Genomic DNA, 23,305 nt, shown 5'->3' on the forward strand with positions numbered 1-23,305 from the left:
GTCCCTGATACGACCACTGAGTGAAGAGGAGCCATTGCAGAATCAACAGGCTAACAGAACTAGAGTAATGGCAGTCGCCATTAAACCCAAGACCTTCAGGACAAATCAACCCGGAACCTTTGATTTTGAAAAAAGGAGAGAAACCTGACCTCGAATGGCAAGCACCCTTTCTTGTGGGAGCTTGGCTATCATGTCTCTCATATTTAGCTGAGCGCCTATGAAAGTAATACACTGAGAGGGCAACAAGGCAGATTTTTTGTAATTTATTGTGATTCCTAGGTGTGCACAAGTATGAATCGTGTGGTTCCAGGCTCTTAGGAGATGATGCTCGGTGGTGGCTGTGAGGAGCCAGTCATCCAGATAAGAAAACACCTGGAATCCCAAACGTCTCAGGTGAGCCGTGACTACTGCCATGCATTTGGTGAACACCCTGGGGGCTGTGGTGAGACCAAAGGGCAGAGCTCTGAACTGATGATGACTGGTTCCCAGCCGGAAGCGTAAATGTCTCCTGGACCGCCTGTCCATTTTTATATGGTAGTACACGTCCTGGAGATCGATACAGCACATACAATTGTCCTGACCCAAAAAGGGTAGAAAGGACTGCAGTGTCACCATGTGGAACTTGGTCTTCTTTCCTGACCAGTTTAACTTGCTGAGATTCAAAATAGGTCTCCAGTCCCGTCTTCTTTGGAACTAAAAAGAACCTTGAGTAAGTTCCAGATTATATTTGGTCTGTGGGGACTTCCTGAATGGCTCTTTTCTGCAGCAAAGTTTTTACTTCGACGGCTGCTTGATTCCGAAGATTGGGTGGGAACATCTGGGATTGATGAATTTTGACCTCTTGGGGGTGCTTGGGAGAAGGGAATTTTGTAACCCCTGGATTTTATGCATCGTACCCATTTGTCTTGTGTTATATCTTGCTAGGCTCCTGGGTACACTGAAATTCTGCCCTCGACTGCCTCCAGAGGTGAGCAGTCAGGTAATCCTTCAGGGATTCTGAAAGGGTCTGGCAGAGAATGTATCCCTGTCGCGGACCCCACCTGCCACGAGGTTGGTGTCTCCCGTTATTATTTCCCCCTCTGCCTCTGGGGGAGTTAGCTCCTTGAGTGTCCGGCAAAGCTCTCTGGGATTTATGGAATGACATTTTGCCACTCTTTTGGCCTTTGGGATAAGGCTAGGATGGAGTGGAAAAACGGACTCCTACGGCAGAGAATTTTGCCATCTCGTTCACTCCTGGTAGGGGTCTCTCGAACTTGCGGCCAGAACAAGGCCGAGCCATCAAAGGGGGCATTCGTAAAGAAGGACTTGAGGGGCTCTGCAAATTGACAAAGGCACATCCAGGAATGTCTGTGAAGAGCCACTCCCATGCCTGCAGCCCTACTCGCTCCATTTGCCGCGTATGAAATCAAGCACATGGAGGAGTTGACAATGGAGGTTAGGGTCGCTAGCTGGTTAGCAGACTTGCAAGCCACTCGCTCAGCTGAAGGATCCTGGAGGGTATCTTCCAGCTCTTTAAGGAGATCCCTCTGAAGCCTTGTAAAATGCATCAAATAGTTCAGCAACCAAAGAGTAAAGGCCGCTGAAGAGAAAACACGCTTCCCACACCTATCCATGGCTCTAGACTCCTTGTTTGGCAGATGGATAGAAGAGGAAGTCTCCGCATGTTCCTTCTTGGTGGCTGCTGCCACCACCATAGCATCAACTGGCATGCCTTTGGAGAGAAAGGTCTTGTCATCTGGTGCAGTCATGAATTTGTTTGGCCTTCTCAGAATGGGCTCCATGGTCTCTCGAGCACTCCATACCTTTCGACTCACTACAGACAAAAGTGGGTCGAAAAGCGGAGACACCCAGGAGGTGCAAGGTTGGGAACCAAATACGTCCAGTTACACAGACTCGTCCTCAGAAGGGGCAAGGGACTTCCAGTTTCCCCTCTGCCTATGGATCTCCAGAATGTCTGAGAATGAGACATATTCACAGGGGGACCATGGGGACCCTTCCGAGTCATCCAAGACCGTGTCAGAGGTGACAAACTCAGGGGAGTCCACGTTTCCTCTTATATTTTTTCTTCCTGGGAACCTCCTCTGAGGCATGCTCAGGAGAGGTCTCAGAAGAAGAGGGGTCGCCTTGTGGGGCGTCCTAGGGCATTGGTTCCCTACGCTTGGGATGGAGAGAAGGATCCGAGGCAGTCACAGGTATCGATGGGGATAAAGCCAAAGGAGCTAAGGGTGAGCCATCTCTGTGGACAGCATACTTCTCATCACCTTGAAGGCACCGAAATCTAAAACAGAGGAAGGCTCCAGCTCAGAGAAGCCTGGAGACCTGCTCCACACCGAAGGTGACAGTTCTATGGCAGATGTGGGAGCCAAACTCACCTGCGCCGAAGCTCCGAGAGGGAGATCAAGGTCAGACAAGGGTCTGATGCCGCTTCCCCCCTCGGAGCTGATGAGGGAGTCTTGGTGCCAAGACCCCTCGACGGAGTGGACTGTCGAGGAGATCAGAGCAAATGTCGAAACCGTCAGCGCAAGGGTCGTCAGAACAGACAGTTCTACCACTACTTCCATGCACTTTGGCTCTGAACTGGATGCAGTTGGAGGAACCGAGACAGGGTCTGGACCAGACAATGGAGCCACTTCCTTCTGAGCTGGCCTTGACAACAATTGAGCAAATGCCAGTGTCTTAAGTAGCCTCTTCACAACTCTCTCCACATCATCATTCGATAAACTCCTGGATGATCGAGAGGAGTGGGCCAAGGACCGGTAACTACCTGCTACTGACTGTAAAAGTGGTGACTGAGACACAGATCTCACCGGGTCCAAACAAGGAGATCTCGACCTCTTTTGAGTCTGGGATGGCTCCGAAGCCACAGATGGAGCCACCAGAGAAAAGGAATCCTCGGAGTAAACAATCCACTCTGAAGGATCCGAAGATTTAGATTTTGCCTTTGTCGGCACCGAAGGTGAAGCCAACAAAGATGCTTGTCTATCATCAGATTTTTTGGAAGGCTGATTATCCGATGCAACCTCAACCTGAGGTTTTACCAATCCTCTCAAGATCAGTTTGTTGCACCTCTCCTGCAAAACCCGTGCTCTGAAGGCATGGCAAACAGACCACGAGTCCTGTAGGTGGACCGCACCTAAACAAACACAACTTGTGTGCCCGTCCATAAGGGACATTTTTTGGCTGCACGAGTCACATTTTTTAAAGCCTGCCTGGTTTGTAAGTTCTTTAGACATAATTAAATGCAAACACTGAAGCACAATAAGAGCATAGATTTATTTATTTATTTATTTGGAAAGAAGGAGGGAATAAATATAAGGGGGGTAGCCTCTACGTTAAATGGCTACTGCTCCCAAAGGGAGAAAGCCTCCAACTAAAACGGCTTCTCCCTAAACTAGGAGGGAAAAAGGGGACAAGACAACAACCCTGAAGAAAAAAAGGGGCCGCCAATAACACACAGAAAAAGGCCCGAGAGGAGACGACGGCCTATCAACACAAACAACTGTAACAAGTATAGGGGTGATAAGACAGGTAAACTCTAGCTAGTAATGAAAATTAGGCTAAACAAACAACAATTATTACAGAAAAAAATTAACTACTTAGCCTGAGCCAGCAGAAGATGATTTCGACACTGCAAGTGGCAAACGAGATCTGGGTAGCTACCGCTATGCATGCTGGGATAAGGGGTTAGCCTCAAGCCAGTAAGAACTATTCGAGCTTTAGAAGTGGCTGAGTCGGAGCACAGATCGGCTTTGAACCCAACCAGAAAGAGAAGGAAGGCGAGATGGACAACATAACATCTGCAATTCAAACTGTACATTCTATAACTCGCTGATAAATTTTAAATATTTTTGTTTAGTCTGAATACTTTTGATATCTCTTCTTTGTTGGTTTGCATGTAATCCTTATTTCATATGCATATACATATGTATATGTATTTGTACACATATACGTATGCATATATATTTACATCCATATTTATACATACGTATTTTTTGTGTTTCAATTTTTATTAAGCTTTTGAAGTAACTGTTTTAATGTTTAAATGTTTATTTATTTATTTTCTAATGGGGCATTGGCACTTATTGTGATATTTTAGAACTCTGCTTAGTATATGTTATTTTATATAGGAATAGTATTACATGTATGTATATATATGTATATCTTTTTACATTTGTGAGAAATATATATATATATATATATATATATATATATATATTTTTTTTTTTTTCCTGATAGCTTTATAGCTTGTTCAGTTATGTAGCTTTCATGCTTCAGTGTAAGTAACCATTGCAACAATCTTTATTAGTTGCTTGAATTAACTGACATTAGATTATTTGTTATCAGGTGAACTAATTTATTTGCCTAATTGAACGATTAGAAGCTGTTTTTTGAGTATTTAAACTCCACTGTGAGTCTATTGTATTAGATCTGAGGAAGCGTACATCACTGTACGTGAAAGCGCTCATCTGTTCTGTTCCTGTATTCAAATAAAAGTAATTTTATTTTTATTCGTTTGATGTCCATGATTTCTGCAAGTCGATGTTGATGTGATTTTGATTTTGCTATCTCTATTAGTTTCCACCGGTGTTCCTTAGCTTACAGATACTTTATATATTTTTTCACCAGTGGATTCGATTGCAGCAGTATTGGTGCTTCTTTACAAAAATGATTTCGACACTGCAAGCGGCAAACGAGATCTGGGTAGCTACCGCTATGCATGCTGGGATAAGGGGTTAGCCTCAAGCCAGTAAGAACTATTCGAGCTTTAGAAGTGGCTGAGTCGGAGCACAGATCAGCTCTGAACCCAACCAGAAAGAGAAGGAAGGCGAGATGGACAACATAACATCTGCAATTCAAACTGTACAGTCTATAACTCGCTGATAAATTTTAAATATTTTTGTTTAGGCAGGGGCTCTTCACTGTTCCAGCCTCCCTCCCAAATGCCCACTACTTACTTATACTAACTGAGACTGCTGTACAATACGGTAATCAGAACACTCCAAAGTGCCAGGACTTTTGACAAAGTATATACTGATCAACATTTGCTCACAGAGTTTTTCTATTTCAATGACTGCAATTAAGATACTCAGAATTTCAAAAGGTGCCCCCCCCCCCCCAATTTTCTGAACTATTCCCATTTCATTATGCATTAACAGTAACTCCAACCATGCAAAGTACTTTGTTGTGTCACTGGAGCTCAGCAAGTATCTGCCTTGCTCCAAACTTTCACTTCCACTTACTAAATTCTGCACGAGCATTCATCACAGTCACTTGCTTTTACCTTAAAGATCAGATGCACAAACTGCACTTATGGCGAACTACTGATACTAAGTTGTACATGATCATTAAAGTTATCACTCACAAACAAGAATCACAATAGGTTCTCTTTCCCATAATTGTGACCCACACTATAGACCCACCCAACTCAACCATCTATCATGCCCCTCTATGTTCTACCATGTCCCTCTATCGTCTACCATACAACAATGGAATTCCTTGACATTGCTGTGGCTAAAGGACTGCATTACGTCTATAGCGGTCAGCTGGCTACACATGAGAGGACTAAAAAGCATTGCACATCACCTTTAAAGTGATCACTCACAAACATGTCCCACAATATGTTCCTTCCTATAATTTTGAGCCACACTATAGATGCAGAATCTGCAGAACTCACCTACTTAAGTCAATCTATGTTCCCGCTCTTCCTACCTATAATTCTGAGCCACACTACAAATCCAGAATCCGCATAACTTGTCTGCTTGAATCCCTCTATGTTCTACCTCTCTATCACATCACTCACTGACAAAAATGGTCAACAAGGCTTGCTACTGAGTTCTTCAAAGCAGTACCAGAGCTCAGCTCTGCAGTTCTTGTTGAGAACTATCCTCAACTCCTTTAAACTCCCTTAATGTTTCTGCCACAGAAATCAATAATGAAGGTGAACAGCTGATGTAAGTTGCTGATAAGCTTTAAATGAGCAGTACTATACAAGGAAATAAGTTATAGATGTGCTTTAAAAATTAGTACATCAAGAAATAAATTCAGAATGCATGGTATAAACCAATAATGAGAAATAAATTCTGAATTACACTGTTTGCTACCAGACCACTAATCAGAAACTCAACCTCCCATACCAACTAAGTAGAAAAATTCAGTTACACATAATTAGGCAGACCAGGAAAAAAATCTCTCAATACATTTACAGATTAGAAAACCACTAGAAGAGCATATTTATTTATTTAAATTTAACTGGAGTACAGCACTGATATCTGACTATGCCCAGACATACAGGAAACATAGTATAAACCAATGATAAGAATATTTTATAGCAATAATTACACTCAGGGCAAAAGAAACACGTAAGGTATACGCAATATCTATGTGTGTGTGTGTTCTTAACTGCAGAAGACCTGTTGTACAAATTACAGAAAGACAGAGAAACAATGTACAGGGTAGGGGTAATTCTTTATTAACATACATGCCCAGAGTAAAGGCATTTGCATTTAGCTAGAAACCTGAGATGAGCTTCCTGTTTTAAGAGTAATTAAGACATGAAGAAATATCCCTGAGATGGTAGAGAAAGTGCTCCCACAGTTTTGGGCCCAGAACAGAGAAGGAAGGAGCGGGCTGTGCAGTGAAGCTTTGTTTAAGGTGTTTGCAGAAGTGGTCATGATTTTTAAGAATACTATACAAAATATTAAATGCTTTAACAAAAAGTGCCCATAGCTTCTCAGACCAGCATCTGTTTCTTTTCAAAATATGGAAATCTGGGTAGCAAGGAATCTATATTCTACAAGGATACTTAATTTACAAAAAGGATACAAAAATGTAACAATTGCCATTTTGATAATTGTACTGATGCTAAAACAAAACAGCCACTTCCAGTACTGAGCACTAGCCAAAATGTACACAGAAAAAGCAACAGAAGCACAATAAGACTAGCTCAGTGACAATTTTCATATGATGAAATCATATCATAACAAACTTTGCAGTCAGTGATTCCAGACGAATGATATACAGCTGACTTTGGAGGGGGTGTCCTACATCAAAGTTAGGCATGTCCCAACAGAACAACATTCCTCACGAGGAAAGGTGACCCACTGGCACAGATGCACTAACCATTAGTGATATTAGTAACCAGAAGATGAGCAGTAGTCTGGTCACCACATTACAGGGATGGGCGAATAAAAAAAGTACAGCTGTGTATACTTACCATAAATGTAGATATTAGAGTGCATTCACTGTTGCAGTCATCATATTTGGGTTATCCCTGCCAGGGTAGCCCTTAGTCGGCCCAATACCAGAGGTTTAGTATTTCTGCGTCGGTTACCGTCGCTCCAGGACTGTTATCAGGTCGTCAGTGTTATAAATTAAGGCAGCAGATGCCATTGCATCCATTTTTCTTGCCCTGTCAGGAGCCCCCAAGAGGGAGTGAGGTTATGGTGGAAGAACACCACCAGTAGAAAGTAAATAAAACATCCTTGTAAGGATAGAGAGAGAGAGAGATTGCGAGAGAGAGAGACAAGGGGGATGGAGGGAGGGAAACCAGGACTGCAACAGTGAATACACAAACATTTACATTTATGGTAAGTGTACACAACTGTACTATGTTCCTCATGTTTCACTGTTGCAGTCACAACATTTGGGTTGATTCCCAAAGGTGAAGAAAAGGGTGGAGGCAGTCAAGAAGACTGGGGGCTGGCTATGATGCCCTGCAAGACTGCTGTGGAATAGCCTGCCCTGGATTTGGAGAAGATAGCAGGTGGTAATGCTTGGTGAAGGTAAGAACAGATGTCCATGCTGCAGCCTCCAGGATGTCCCTTGTGGGGACCCCTCTGAGGAAAGCTGCAGAGGTGGAGGTTAGAATGTGTCCTGACCCCCTTGGAGGGAGGTTTCCCGTGCTGCTTGTAGCAGAAATGGATGCAGTGTGCTATCCATACGGAAATGGTTTGTTTGGATATGGCCTTGCCCTCTGCTCCTGTAGCAAAGCTAACAATTGATCAGTCTTTGTAAATGATTTGGTCCTGTTTAGGTAGAATATGAGCTGTCTGTGCACATCCAGAGAGTACAGAATCCTTTCCCCCCTTGTTTTACGGGTTAGGGAAAAAGGTGGGCAAATGAATGGATTGGTTGAGAGCTACACTGGACACCACTTTTGGCATGAAGGATGGGTTACTCCTAAGGGAGACCCTGTCAGCGTGGAAAATGATGAAGGGCTCTACAGCCATTAGTGCTTGTAGCTCGGATATTTTCTAGCTGAAGTGAAGTCCAGAAGCAAGGCTGTCTTCCAAGAGAGGAACTTCATCTCTGCTGATGCTGTTGGTTCAAAGAGGGGCAGGGTGAGTTTTTCCAAAACAAAGTTAAGGTCCCAAGCTGGGGTAAATGCTCTTCTGTGTGGCCTCAAGTTGTTAGCCACTCTTAGGAACTGTTTGATAAGAGGATGTGAGAAAAGAGGTGGCTCTGTGCTGAAATGAGCAGAGATGGCAGAGGCATGAATTTTAATGGGAAGAGAAGGACAGACCCCTGTGTAGTAGGTCAGCCAGGTAATCCAGGATGAGAGGTAGGGATGGCTGTGAAGTTCTGGCTCCCTAAGCCTGGATCCAGGTGAAAAACCTTTTCCACTTGTCAGCATAAGACTTTCTAGTGCTAGGGCGTCTGGCCTCACATACATCTATAAATTGTTTGCTTAGATTGGCAGCTTGAAGAGTGGTCAAGGAATAAGCCAGGCTGCCAGATTGAGGGTCTGCAATTGGGGATGCATGAATTCTCCATTCCTCTGGGTCATGAGTGTTGGGATGTGAGGGAGATGCCATGGTGGCAGTGGTGACAGGCTTCGCAACAGAGGGTACCAGTGCTGGCATGGCCAGTCTGGGGCAATCAGGATTGTCCTCGGTTTTTCCTCCCTTATTCTGAGCAGTATATCCTTGTAATGAGTGGTAGAGGAGGGAATGCATAGACCAAGAGGTTAACCCACTGGAAGGATAGAGCATCCAGTTTCCAGTCCTTGCTGTGAGGTTCCCTGGTGCAGAATTTGTTGAGCTGATGGTTGGAGTGGGAAGCAAAGAGGTCGACCTTCAGGGTACCCCATTTCTGGGTTAGAAGGGTGAAGGTTCTTTGGTCTAGCTGCCACTCATGTGGGTCCAGATTTCTGCTTAAGCTATCTGCCCAAGAGTTTAGAGAGCCTGGCAGGAAGTGTGCTAGCAGGTGTAGTTGCATGGCTGAGGTTGTGTGCCAAAGGGTCATGGTGAGCCTGCACAGAGGGTACAAGTGAGTCCCTCCCTGCTTGTTGATATAGCACATCACAGTGGTGTTGTCTGTTTTGATCAAGAGGCCACGGGAAGAGTAGGGGTCTGAAGGCTGTCAGAGCTTGCTGAACAGCTAACATCTCTTTTTGGTTTATGTGCAGATGTATTTGGTTTGGGCTCCATTGGCCCTGAATCCACCTGCTGGCCAGGTGTGTGTACCCCAGGCATAGTCTGATGCGACTGCGGTGAGGGTCTGGGCGGCGTGGGGTTGTGAGAAGGGTAGTCCCCTTGTTGTGCCCACAAAAAGAAATCTTTCCATAAGCAAGGTATCACTGATATAAGAGTTTCTAGGTCTTGGGAGTATTGACACCAAAGGCTTTTTAGTTATCACTGTAGTTTCCTCATATGCAGTCTGGCATACGGAATGAGTAAAATGCAAGAAGCCATGAACCCCAGTCTGGTGGCTAGTTGAGAGAAGTAGGCTGTCAGTTAGGTTTGTTTTTCTGGTGTAAGGAATGCCATCTGGGATGTCGGGTCCAGGCTTGCTCCCAGGAATAAATTTTTTTGCGTGGGTACTAGTTTGGATTTCTTTTCGTTGATATTATACCCCATGGAGGTCAGTAGGTCTTTTACAAAGGTCGGGTGCTTTAGCAGGTTTTTCTGACTGGCTGAATCAGACCATCGTCTAAGTATGGGTAAATTTGAATATTTCTTTGTCTGCAAAAGTCAATGATGGGAGCCAGGCATTTTTGTGAAAACTGTGGGAACAGTGGATAAGCCAAAGGGAAGCGCAGAGAGCTGAAAGTGCAGTGATCCCGCCCTGAAACAGAGATATTTCCTGCAAGATTCCCCGATTGGGATGTGTAAGTAGGCCACTTTTAGGTCTAGGGTGGCTAGCCAAGCATCCTTGGAGAGCATAGGTAGAAGTTGCTGGAGGATAAGCATTTTGAATTTTGGTATCACCAGGAAAGTGTTTAGAATGGATAGATCAAGGCTGGGCACCAGATGCCCTCTTTTCTGGGTACCAGGAAGAGTCTGGAGTAGAAACTTTGGCCTACCTGTTCTGCAAGAACATGCTCTATTGCCCTCATTGAGAGCAGGGAAAGGACTCGCTTTTTGGGCTCTGCCCACTGGTTTGGGGGGGGGGACCTGGGAACCCTTTTGGGGGTGGTAGAGTGTGGAAACAAAATTTGTATCCCTGGGACACTATGTTGAGGACCAAGCGGTTGTTGGTAATGGTGGCCCAGGTGCTTGCGTGGAAGGAAAGTTTTCCTCCTAGGGGCATGAGCAGGTGGGCAGAGGGAGGATGTGGAAGTGTGAAGTCATTGTGAGTTCTTACCAAGAGGGGGTGGCTTAGCACTCCCTGGTTTTGAAGAGGAGGAAATCCATTACTTAGACCTCTGCATTCCCTGGGGCTGCTGTCTGGGGGGCCTGCTTCCCCATGGTCTGGGCTGAGCTGACCTGGAAGGGGCAGGAAAGGACCAGTGCTTGAAGGGGCAATGCCTACTGAACCTTGGGGGCTGAACCTGCAAGAAGTCTTTAACTCTCTGCATAGATTTAGCTTTTTCTTCCATCTTTTTTAAGACCTCCTCTGCCTTGGTGCGTCCAATAATTTGGATATGACATAGTCTGGCAAGGGCTATTCCGTTAGCCAATCGTGACTTCTAAGAACAAAACCAGTGACTGCTGCCCTGAAAGATGCTTCTAGGGTGTCAAAACCACACTGTAAGGTGTGCTTAGTTACTTGACCTGCAGAATGCATTAACTCTTGTAACTCTCTATTTTCTGCACAAGCAGGAAAGGAAGACATTTTTTGTTTGAGGAGTACCTTAGTAAGTTGGTGATATTTCAGCATATGGAACTGACGATTGAGTGCTCTAACAGCAAGAGTAGCAAGGTGTATGCTTTTTTTACCCCATCTGTCTAATGCTCGTAAATCCCTATCTGAGGGGATGGGATTCTTAACAGAAGTTGCTTTAATTCCTTTAGGTCCTTGAGAGAGAACCTCGGGGTCAGCAGTAGGATTTTTGAATAGGAATTTGTTAGAGTCAGGGACTCTATAGTACCCATCTGGTTTCCTGGGAGTAGGAGGGAGGGTGTCAGGAGTCAAACTGGATTCCATAAAAACATCATCCACAACATCAAGGACAGGAGGAATGGCCAGAGGTCTGTGCTGTGGAAGATCTAGGAATTCCACGAGTCTCTTTTTTGACTGAGGGTAGTCCCGACATTCCCATTGGAAATGTTCCCTTAAGGTATGTGCGGTTTCCCCAAAGAAGTCGTCCTTGGGTGGAGAGGCTGAATGGATGGATTCCTCTGCACCAAAATCCTCATAAGCTGAAAGGAGTTGCACATCTTCATAATCAGATGCAACAGAGTGACAGAGTCACTGGACTCCTGTTCAGATAAAACTACTGGGGACAAATCTCTTTTTCTTTTGGAAGGGGTAGCCTGGCTTCCCCTGATAAGCATTATAAGGTCTTATGGCATTTTAAGCATCTGAGACTGAGGCAAGGAAGCAGGTGCCTGAGATTGGGTCGTCGGTTTCTTGGGTGTGGTTCGTACCCTGGGCCTTAGAAACTCAGTAGTTTTTGAAAGAAAGGTAGACACGAAAGAAGACTTCAACTTCAATTTCAGAAACGAAAAACTCAGGTAGCGGCCGATCAGCACTCGTGCGAATTGCTTCTATTTCGGGCTCCTCTGCAAGAAAGACTGATGTAATGGCATTGGCTGCCTTAATTTATAACACTGATGACCTGAAGTCAGTCCTGGAGCGACGGCAACCAACGCAGAAATACTAAGCCTCGATTGAGTGCTACCCTGGCAGGGATAACCCAAATGCGATGACTGCAACAGTGAAACACGAAGATCATTAGTACCTCTGGTTAGCTTGCCCTCCTGGTATGGGGACTGGAAAGAGACTGCTCTTCCCCCCCATTTCTCAAAGCAATAACTGCAGCACTAAGGGAAAATGATACTGCAAGAGATGCATAAAATATTATGGAAAAGGGGGTGCTGCATCAGACAACAGCAGCAACACTCTCAGATCAAGTCCAAGACAGATCAGCTGCGACAGCCTCTGCAGACAGGTTAAAGAAACACCATAAGCATTTTTGGTATGTAGTTATCACTCCACCAGTGCCAAGGGGAATCAAAAAGTTCAAGACAAGGCTATGAGCATGAGACTAGGTACAAGGGAAAAAAAGCCACTAAAGGGGCCTCTTAAAATTACAGAAGATAAATGTTTTCTATGTTTTGTTAGTGTCCAACCTCACTTCTACCTTTTATTGCAGATTCACAAATAATAAACTGCATGTAGCAAAAATAACTAAAAAGGGTGAATTTTACAGAAAATAAATTAAAAGTAGTAAGTACTCCTTTCCTGCCCCCAGAAAAAAAGTTTCTTGGGATTACTGCCCTGCTGCAGCCACAGTGCAACATTTGTTGACTTCACTAATAAAGGTATGTGGATTGCAGACCAGCAGGCTCAGAATTTTTCTATCTGGCAAGTTAGTGCAGATAATTAAGGCTATGAACTCGAAACATGCTGATTCGTTTAATCCATGGTTTGACTCTTTCAGCCTCCATTTGCTTAATATGCAACTTGAAAAATACACCTAACCAAACCTGTGCTCTGGCGCAACTAGGAAATCAGGCAAGACACCTCAATGATTCCCTGGACCCCACACCTACAGGCCTATTAAAGACAATTTTGCTCAACGCAGAGAGGTACAGAACTGTTACATTTTGAGTTCATTTTTCCATGTTGTTGGGTAATTTATGAGAGGAAGCAAGCCACCTCTACATTCAATTGTTCAAAAAAAATTCAATTTTAGTTGGATGTCATGTTACTGCTCACAGAAACTATTCCACACCAAAATATACAGTACACCTCCACAGACCTCATTAAAAATACAATCCTATAGGGAAGTTACTCACCTGATCAATCCAGAGCTTACCAACAATGATATTGTGCACAGTTGTGGTCACTTTTTTCCAAGAGTAATGATTGCCACTTGAGTGGAATATACAGTGAATGGAACCTGCAAGAGGCAAAAGAACAGTGAAATGCATTGTTATGCAATGATACTTAACAGCCTAAACTAATATTATGGCACTAGTAAAAAAAGCAATACAAAGCAAGGTGCATTGGGTATACTTTGTTTATTACAGTAATGCAAAATGAAGCTCATTAAATGGAAAATAAGTCTAATCGGTTTGCTACAGTCACCAAGGCAGGTTCACCTGCAACAAAAATGAAACAAGCCTGTGAGGCTACGTAAAACCAAAAAAATTATAGAACAGATGGCACTTAAGACTATATGCAAGCGACAGAAAAAAAAAAACAAAGCTGTGCAGTGTGGGGAGGATGCATCTGCAGTGATGTAGACATAGGGGAGGATCTAGGTAAGATGGAAAACATCCAAGGAGTGTCTACCACCTCAACAACTTCTCAAGCAATACTTCAGATGACCATGCTAAAAAGCAAGGTCCTGTACGCCTGATCGAGGGATCCTAGTAATTCAGGATGTAAAATTCCAAGGCATCTGATGAAGAGTACAGAGTTTCTCCAAGTGCTTTGGTTTAATCTGCCCCATGTCTTCACATCTTTCACAGAAAGGAGCAACATGTTTAACAGGCTATACCTAGTCCACCAAAGGCAATAACAGAAAAAGCTGTGTACTGTATAACAGGACTATAGCAGATAACATGACTGTGCAAGGCACTCAGCATAACAGCATTTTAGTGACATGTTCTTGTTGAGTAACTAGGGCCAGTGTTAGCATTTTTGGGGCCCCCAGCAAATGTCAAGTTGGGGGCCCCCTAGGCATTTCCAGTCTACATATCACCCTATTGCTGACACCCCTCCTAAGCAATCTTTTAGTTCATGCTGCAAACTGACTGACCTGTAGCTACAGAATTACAGCAGGCCTGTGTACCACACTATGCTGGGCCCATCTCACAAACAGACATTTACAGTTACTGGAAATTTAGTTGCACTAGTGATGCATTGCAGGAACACTATGTACAGGTCTAGACTTAGGTGAAATGGTGCCCTAGGACTACTGTTTCAGCAACCGAACACAGACACACACAGACACACCCTCCAGTCTTCCCCCGATCATCTTCCCCTCCTACCACCTTGGGCTTCCCATGCTATGCACTTTACTTTTTTCTTCCTTTTCTCAAATTTTGCTTTATTTTTCAGCTTTTTCAAGAAGCCATATCTTCCTATATGCTCTGAAGTGCATTTAAAAGTTTTGTTTTCTTTTTACACAATCTTTTCATCCAATGATGGCTTGAACAGAAATTTTGATTAAGGAAAGAAATTGTATTGCTGTTCAGCTTCAGTTTTTCTTGCATCCTTTCAACACACCTTTCCTGACCACACCAGCACAGTAATAATCATTTAGGAAATAACTCAAATAAGCCAAGGCCCAAGAGGCCATAGGGTTATGCATGTACTGAAATAAATGTAGAGCATTTTCCCAACTTTTTAATGCAGGTTGTACCAAAGACTTACTGTTCAAAGATGACAAAATAGTAACTCACGATAAACTAACAAAAGTCATTTGTTGCCTGGATACAAAGGTCCTATCTTGGAACTGCCTTCCTCCCTAACCCCCACCCCCCCCAAAAAAAAAAAAAAAAAAGACTGCTTACGCATCCCTCTGGTGTTAGACTGGGATGAAAGCAGAGATTCAAATTTCTACAGTCATGTATTTTAAGTGAATGCTGACATACTTACACACAGCAGGCTTCCTCGTTCCTCAACCCAAACTGTCAAAGGCAGTTACCTGCACACATGCTAGAAGTGTGATTGTGAGGAAAGTGAACAAAAATAACTTTGTTGCTCCTAGACAGTACACTGCCCCTGCACAAACTATAATAACCTTTCTACACCTCTGACGTCTGTCAGAAAAGTAAAAGAAAAGAATGAACACACTGTCCTCAGCCCAAACACAAGCTATAATAACCTCATGTGCACACCTCAAAGGTTTGACTGATGGCAATTAAAGAAGTAATAACCACACAATCTACCCCCCACCCCACCCCCCGCCCTTACAAAAACAACCTACAGCAGTTTTCTGTACACACACACATCTGAGCAGAGCTGGTTTTAGAATGGGTGCAGCTGAGAGCGGAGGCCATTATCAGATTTATCCTAATAGGGTCATATCAAACCCCTGTTCAGGTTAAAGAGCATAATCAGAAAATTAATACATTTTTCCTACTCATTTTCCCAACCCAGCAACAGCCTTTGTGGGGCCCCCCCACACAGTCAAGGATGATTAAGCAAGCCCCATGTTTCCATTTATACAGTCTGGGGAGTGGGGGCTATTCATTATTTTTGATTAATTACTTGTTAGCTACATTTTTAACTTATACACAGAAGAATGTCTGTATACAGAAAAAAAAAAAAAATCACTGAAATTTTTTTACACACACACACACACACACACACACACACACACACACACACACACACAAGCCATAGCAATACTAGTTTTGTTCTTATTTCAGAAAATAGCAATACACTGTGCAACACTGGTTATTGTCACACCAGATCAGTGACTACCGTTAAGCATTTGTCTAGCAGCAGCGGGGTAAGTCGTTTTTATTTACCTTCTCTGATTTTTCTCTCATAGTTTTGCTCTATCCCTTGTAAAAAGTTTGATTTGCTTGTAAATCATTCAGGATTACAGACAGTCAATAAATCCAGACATCAGAGTTTTATACTTATTTGTCCAAAAAAAGAAAGCTGATAAAAAATGTGTTATACTATTAACTTTTTAATTGAATTGGTGTAATATGTTGAACATATTAATGATTTTGAGCCTTTATTCTGTTGTTACAGATATTGCAATGAATTCTTCTGGAAAGAAGTTGAAAGTTGCAGTAGCTGGTGTTCTGTCAGTGTTTATAAAACTCCCCTGAAAAAGACAACTATCCCTGAAGATCATAAGCATCAGATTTTCTTAAAATCCAAGGTTTGCACTGATCTGAGTCACTCTGGACTGCTGATCTCTCTAGTGCTTACCTTGCTTATGTTCATTATCAGATTTATCCTAATGGGGTCATATTACAGACCTGTTCACGTTAAAGAGCATAATTAGGAAATTAATATGATTTTTCTCCTCATTTTTCCCCAACCAGCAGCAGCTTTTTTGGGGGGGGCCCTACATAAAGTCAAGGATGACTAAGGGGGACCCCTTGCAACTACAGGTATTGCAAGTACCTGAAGTTGGCTATGTTGTTAGTTTTAGTGGAGTGAATGCCCACTAGTAGGGTTTAACTAAGGAAGGGGCACTATGTCAGTGGTAAAATATTTAATGGAACTGTGAAGCTTGTTGCTTAATAAAATACTATTACTATAACCAGAGATTTCTTAGAATTTTAAAGGAGATACAAATGCAAGTTATTACCCATCTGGTGTATCAAGTACACAAGACTGTTGCACAAGCTTTTGTTGGTTTGACAACCTCTTTCAAAATATCAGGGTAAGGCAATCTGCTGCTGTTGGGGGCACCCAGGAAACTACAGTTGTGTGCACTTACCATAAATGTAAATGTTCGAGTGTATTCACTCTTGCAGTCATCACATTTGGGTTATCTGCTTACAGTAGCCCTTAGTCGGCCTGATTATCAAAGTCTTGGGTCCTGCGTCGGTTGCTGTCTCATCTTCCGTGATGTCAGGTAGTCAGGGGTATAAAGCATGCAGCTGACGCCATTACATCAGTTTTTCTTGCCCCAGAGGTCAGGTGCCTCCATAATGGGAAGCAATTATACATAAGGTTACACTTCCAACAAAAAGGCAAATGCACCAAAAAGCTTTTAAGTATAGTAAAGGAGAACAGAGGTATAGCCAAAAGATGTCAGGGGGCTAGAGGGAGGGTAACCAGGACTGCAACAGTGAATACACTCGAACATCTACATTTATGGTAAGAGTACACAACTGCACTATGTTCATGTTTCACAGTTGCAGTCATCACATTTGGGTAGATTCCCAAAGCTAAATATGGGAGGAGGAATTTAGATAGCATTAGAACCAGCTATAAGGTCCTGCAAGACTGCAGTGGCAAGGCCAGCTCTGGATTTAGAGAAAATTGGCAAATGGTAATGTTTGGTGAAAGTATGTACAGAACTCCAGGTAGCAGCTTTAAGGATCTCTCTGGTAGGGACACCTCTGAGAAAGGCTGTAGAAGTAGATGCAGCCCTGGTGGAATGGGGTCTAATCCCCTGTAGGATAGGTTTTTCATGGTGCTTATAGCAGAAATTAATGCAATGGCCTCTCCATTTAGAAACGGTTTGCTTTGAAATAGCCTTCCCCTCTGCCCCTGCAGCAAATGTCGCCAGCAATTGTTCAGATTTCCTTTGAGGTTTAGGCCTGTCCAAGTAAAATCTAAGCCCTGTCCAAGTAAAATCTAAGTTGTCTGTGCACATCTAAGGAGTGCAGTATCCATTCCCATTTGTTCTGTGGATTAGAAAAGAATGTTGGCAAATGAATGGACTGATTAAGAGCCACACTGGATACCACCTTGGGCATGAAAGAGGGATTGGTCCTGAGGGATACCCTATCCCACATGAAAGATGATGAAAGGCTCCACTGCCATAAGGGCCTGTAATTCAGATACCCTTCTCGCTGAAGTGATTACTAAAAGGAAAGCTGTTTTCCAAGAAAGGAATTTTAACTCTGCAGTTGCAGCTGGCTCAAAAGGAGGAAGAGTGAGTTTTTCCAATACAAAATTAAGGTCCGAGGCTGGAGTTGGGGCTCTGCTGGGTGGTCTTAGGTTTTTGGCCCTCTGAGGAACAGCTTGATCAGTGGGTGAGAAAAGAGGGGTGGTTCTGTGTTGTAATGAGCTGAAATGGGTGAGGTGTGAACTTTGATGGAAGAAAAGGAAAGGCCCTTGTGAAGCATCTCAGTTAAGTATTGAAGAATCTGAGGTAAATTGGGTACTGCTGTGGTCATCCCCTGAGTCTGGTTCTAGGCACAGAATCTTTTCCCTTTTTCAGCATAAGATTTTCTAGTACTAGGCCTCCTTGCCTACAAAATGTCAACCAACACTTGTTTACTGAGGGATGGTAATTTTGAGATTAGGTAATTAGCCAGGCTGCCAGGTTCAGGGTTTGAAGCTGGGGGTGTAGAATCTGGCTCTCCTGCTGAGACAGGAGGGTAGGGTTCTGAGGTAGGTTCCATGTGGCCAGCTGTGATACTCTGTGCAAGAGGGGGTACACCAGTGTTGACGTGGCCAGTCTGGTGCAATCAGTATCATCCTTGGTTTGTCCTGTTTGATCTTTAGTAGTACTTTGGAGAGGAGAGGCAGAGGAGGAAAGGCATAAACTGATAGATTTTTCCAGCTGAAGGACAGAGCATCTACTTTTCAAGCTTGTTTGTGGGGAGTCCTTGTGCAGAATTTGTCCAATTGGTAATTCTGGGGGGAGGCAAACAGGTCTATATCTGGGATCCCCAATTTGTTGATCAACATGTTGAAAATCTTTGGTTGCAGTTTCCACTTGTGTGGGTCCATGAGATTTCTGCTTAGTTCGTCTGCCAGTGTATTTAGTTTTCCTGGCAGGAATTGAGCCTGTAGATGTACTTGGTAGCTCAAGGCTGTGTTTCACAGAGCCATGGCTAGTCTGCAGAAGGGGGTAAGAATGGGGACCCCCCTGCTTCTTTATGTACCACATGTAACAGTGGTGTTGCCCGTCTTTACCATTAATTGTCCTGGAAGAATGTGGTCCTTAAAGACTGTCAGAGCATTCTGTACAGCTAACATTTCTTTTTGATTGATATGCAGGTGCATTTGACTTGGGTTCCATTTGCCCTGAATGCACTTCCCTGCCAGGTGAGCCCCTCATGCATAGTCTGATGTGTCTGTTGTTAGGGTTTGAGAGGCAGGGAGTAGAGTGAATGGTAGTTCCTTGTTTTGGTGGCAGGCCTCTGCCCAACAAATGAATTCTAACCGTAGGCAAGGTATGATAGGAATCATTGCTTCTAGATCCTGAAAATGTTGACACCATAGGCTTTTAAGATACCACTGTAGTTTCCTCATATGCAGTCTTGCATATGGAATTAGTAGAATGCATGAGGCCATGAACCCCAAGGCTTGCAGTATTTGCCTTGCAGATAGCAGGGTTTTTGTGGCCACTAGTTTGAAGTAAGTTGCCAAATTAATTTGTTTCTCTGGCGTGAGGAAAGCCATCTGGGAAGTTGTGCTCAAACTTGCTCCTAGGAAAAAAATTTGTTGACAGGGTACCAGATGTGATTTCTTTTTGTTTATGGTGTACCCCAGACAAATTAACACCATTTGTACAAATGCCAGATGATTCAGAAGTATGTCCTAGCTTTCTGCCTGAATTAGACAATCGTCCAGGTATGGATATATTTGAATATTTCTTTGCCTGCAAAATGCAATAACTGGAGCTGGGCACTTTGTGAATACCCTGGGCGCAGTAGATAAGCAAAGGGCAGTGCACAGAACTGACAGTGCATGCAGCCTGCTTTGAAGCGTAGGCATTTTCTGCAAGATTCCCTAATTGGGATGTGCAGGTAGGCTTCCTTTAAATCCAGGGTTGCCAACCAGGCATCTTTGCCTACCATAGGAAGCAACTGGTGAAGAGTTAGCACCTTGAATTTTGGAATCACCAAAAAGGTGTTTAGAATAGACGGGTCCAGGATAGGACGCCATGCTTTGACTTTTCTGGGTACCAGGAAAAGTCTTGAGTAGAAACCTTGTCCCTTTTCCGGTACAGTCTGAATAGCCTTTAATCTTAAGAGAGAGAGTACTTGCTTTTGAGCCTCTGCCCACTGATTTGGGGGTAGATCTGGCCAACCGTTTGGGGTTGGTAACATGTGGAAGTGAAATCTGTATCCTTGGGAAACTATGTTTAAAACCCATTTGTCCTGGGTAATGAGTTCCCAGTTTTTTGCTTGCAGAGCAATCTTTCCCCCTAAAGGAGCAGTCAGTTGAGAAGTGCTTGGAAGTTTTAAAAATTAAGTCATTGAGATAGCTTACCAAAGGGGGGAGTCTTACTACTCCCTGATTTAGAAGTGGGAGTCCCCCACTGCTTAGTCCTGTGCATACTCTGGGACTGAAGCCCGGGTGTTCTGCTGGTTCTGGGTTTGAACTGAGAAGGCCTGGAAGAGGCAGGAAAGGACCAATTTTTTGAGGGCCAATGCCTACTAAATCTAAGAGCCTGCACTTGTAAGAAATCTTTAACAGTTTGCATAGATTTAGCTTTTTCCTCCATCTTTTTAAGAACAACTTCTGCTTTGTCGTCAAACAGGCAGTCCTGACTTAAGGGATCATCCAGCAATTTAGATTTAACATGATCTGGCAAAGATTGCTCCTTAAGCAAAGATTGTTCCTTCAGCCAAGCATGCCTTCTAAGTACAGACCCTGTGACAGCAGCCCTGCAAGATGCCTCTAGTGAATCAAAACCACATTGCAAAGTATGTTTTCCAACCTGTTCAGCAGAATGCATTAAATCCTGTAAATGCTTATTTTCAGCACAATCAGGAATCAACATCATTTTTTGTTTAAGCAATCCAATAATATGCTGCTGATACTTTAACATATGAAACTGGCAATTTAAGGCCCTGATGGCCAAGGTTGCAGAGGTGTATACCTTCTTACCCCATCTATCCAGGGCCCTGGAATCTCTATCAGAGGGGGTAGGATTTTTGGCAGAAGTAGCCTTAATGCCCTTGGGTCCCTGTGAAATGGTCTCTGGATCCGCAGTAGGATTTTTAAAAAGGTACTTGTGAGACTCAGGAACCCTGTAATATCTATCAGGTTTACTGGGAGCAGGAGGTAAAGAGTCAGATGCCAAGCTAGATTCCGAAAAGGCATCGTCAGCAATGTCCAGCAGAGGAGGGATAGCTAAAGGCCTGTGTTGGGGCAGGAGTAAGAAATCTCTAAGCCTCTTTTTAGAATCAGAGTAATCTTGGCTTTCCCAGTGAAAATGCTCCCTAAGAGTATGCAAGGTTTCACCAAAAGAAAAATCCTCTGGGGGAGAAGCAGAGGGAATAGAGTCCTCTGCATCAGAATTCTCATAGATAGATAAGGGCAAATCCTGGTCATCAGAGGAGACAGAAATTTGAGAATCCTGGTCAGAAGTATCATAAGCAAATTCAGTCCTAGGTCTCAGAGGGGGGGAAGGTTGGCTTTCCCTGGTTAAAGTAATAAGGTCTTCAGCCATTCTTACCATTTGTTTTTTAGGCATAGAGGCCTGACCATGCGGTCTGGGCGTCAGTTTCCTAGGTATGGTTCGAGTTTTAGGCCTAGAAGTCAGTAGGCCTGAATATACCCTCAGAAGCCGGTGCCTGCACAGCGGCTCCGGACCCATCCAAGGTAGAGAGACATCCGCAGGTTCCACAGTTGAAGCATCTCACGGCATATCGGACTCCGAATGGGTCTCAGTAGAGGCCTGCGAATCTGAAGTAGTGGGTATCAGGGGCTGCGAAAGCACCTCAATGAGTACTGGTGAACTGGCGACTAGCTTAGGAGAAGTGTCAGCAGCTTTGGACCTTGGCGGCCTGTCTCTGTCTTTATCTTTGCGTTTTTTGGGGGAATGTCGGTAGTCTGTTGGCTTACTGAAGACATATCTGGATAACTGAACAGAGTACCAAATTATTTAGAAGTGAAAATTTAACAATGATGAATAGTTTGTGGTTTAAATAAGGCACAAAACTGACAGCGAGGTGCGTCATGGTCAGGGCCTAGGCAAGGAATACAGTACGAATGAAAATCTTTATGAGGTATTTGCTTTCCACAAGAAATACAATTATTGACTTTTACTGACATCGGTTTAGAGCAAGAAAAAGTTTCCCCAATGGGGTACTTAGGTTTAGTTGAAGACTTTGGTTTTGAAACTCGAAAATGAAAATTTCAGGAGTCGGCCGACTGGCACTTGCGAACTGCTTCTGCTTCGGGCACCGCACGGCAAGAAAGACTGATGTAATGGCGTCGGCTACATGCTTTTTACCCCCTACTACCTGACGTCACGGAAGATGAAACAGCAACCAACACAGGACCCAAGACTTTGATAATCAGGCTGACTGGGGGCTACTGCAAGCACATAACCCAAATGTTATGACTGCAACAGTGAAACAGGGAGAACATCAGGGGGCCCCCCAGCGACCACAGGTTTCGCTGGTGCCTAAAGCCAGCTATGCGAGTAACTGCAAACATTGTATGTTAAACAACCCAGCTGTAGTAAGCATGTTCAAAATCAGAATTTTGAGGTAACAATGTCTAAGTAAAATGACCTGACAAGAAATATGAAAAAATCTCTGACTATCAACTAAAACATTAAGCTGCACCACATTAATCCTTACAGTTCCCTCAGTTAATGGCAATGAGAAAGTTGCCTTTCTGGCAAAACACATCGTTGAGTCCCATGAACACTACCACTGCGGTACATAAGGCTCCACTACCTACTTCGCACAATCTGAATCCAAGACAAGGGGTAAAACAGCTGAGCAGTGCCAAATTAACAGCCATCATACTTTATCCCTCTTCCATACCTCTCAACCTGGAAACATAAAAAATCTGGACAAAGGTCCATGCACAGTAGGTATAACTAGATAAAACTCGGGATGCTTATTAACATACCATTTGCATACGTAATCATGCAACCTTGCCCACTCCAATGGAATTGTGGGATGCCAACATGAAGACTGAAGTCATTTCAGTTTCAGACTTCATATCCCTTAGAAAATACATAATGCAAAACCTATTATTCTAGCAACTATTTGAGTTTACAGGAGCAATATTTAAAATCTGTCCCTACTGGTTGTCAAGTGAAGACCATGTGATTACTGAACAAGGCAGTTAGATGGCATGAAGTGGTCACACTGTGATTAGTAAAGTTTTTGAAATCTGCTGTAAATACAATGTGCTGCAACCAAGATAAAGCAAGGTAACCTGAGTGCGCCATCAGGAAATAAGGTCAGACATGTTATAAATTCTGTGCACTGGTAACATACGTGCACAGTAACTAAAGATTAAACACATTATGCAGCATCTTTAACAAAAGGGAAAAAAATCTAACACC

At 43.5% G+C, this 23,305-nt stretch overlaps 1 protein-coding gene across 1 annotated transcript in view; it reads right to left on the bottom strand.

Moving 5' to 3' along the window:
• The window catches only part of LOC122811903 (oxysterol binding protein), a 1,660,581-nt gene that overhangs the window by 259,029 nt on the left and 1,378,247 nt on the right, over positions 1-23,305 (bottom strand). Inside the window, exon 10 of the mRNA XM_044084058.1 lies at positions 13,185-13,288. Within this exon, the coding sequence (XP_043939993.1) occupies positions 13,185-13,288 (104 nt within the window). The remainder of the gene's footprint in view (positions 1-13,184; positions 13,289-23,305) is intronic.

This window comes from Protopterus annectens, chromosome 9.part0 (assembly GCF_019279795.1).
Source record: "Protopterus annectens isolate FY-2018-M chromosome 9.part0, PAN1.0, whole genome shotgun sequence".
NCBI classification, from domain to species: Eukaryota; Metazoa; Chordata; order Ceratodontiformes; family Protopteridae; genus Protopterus; species Protopterus annectens.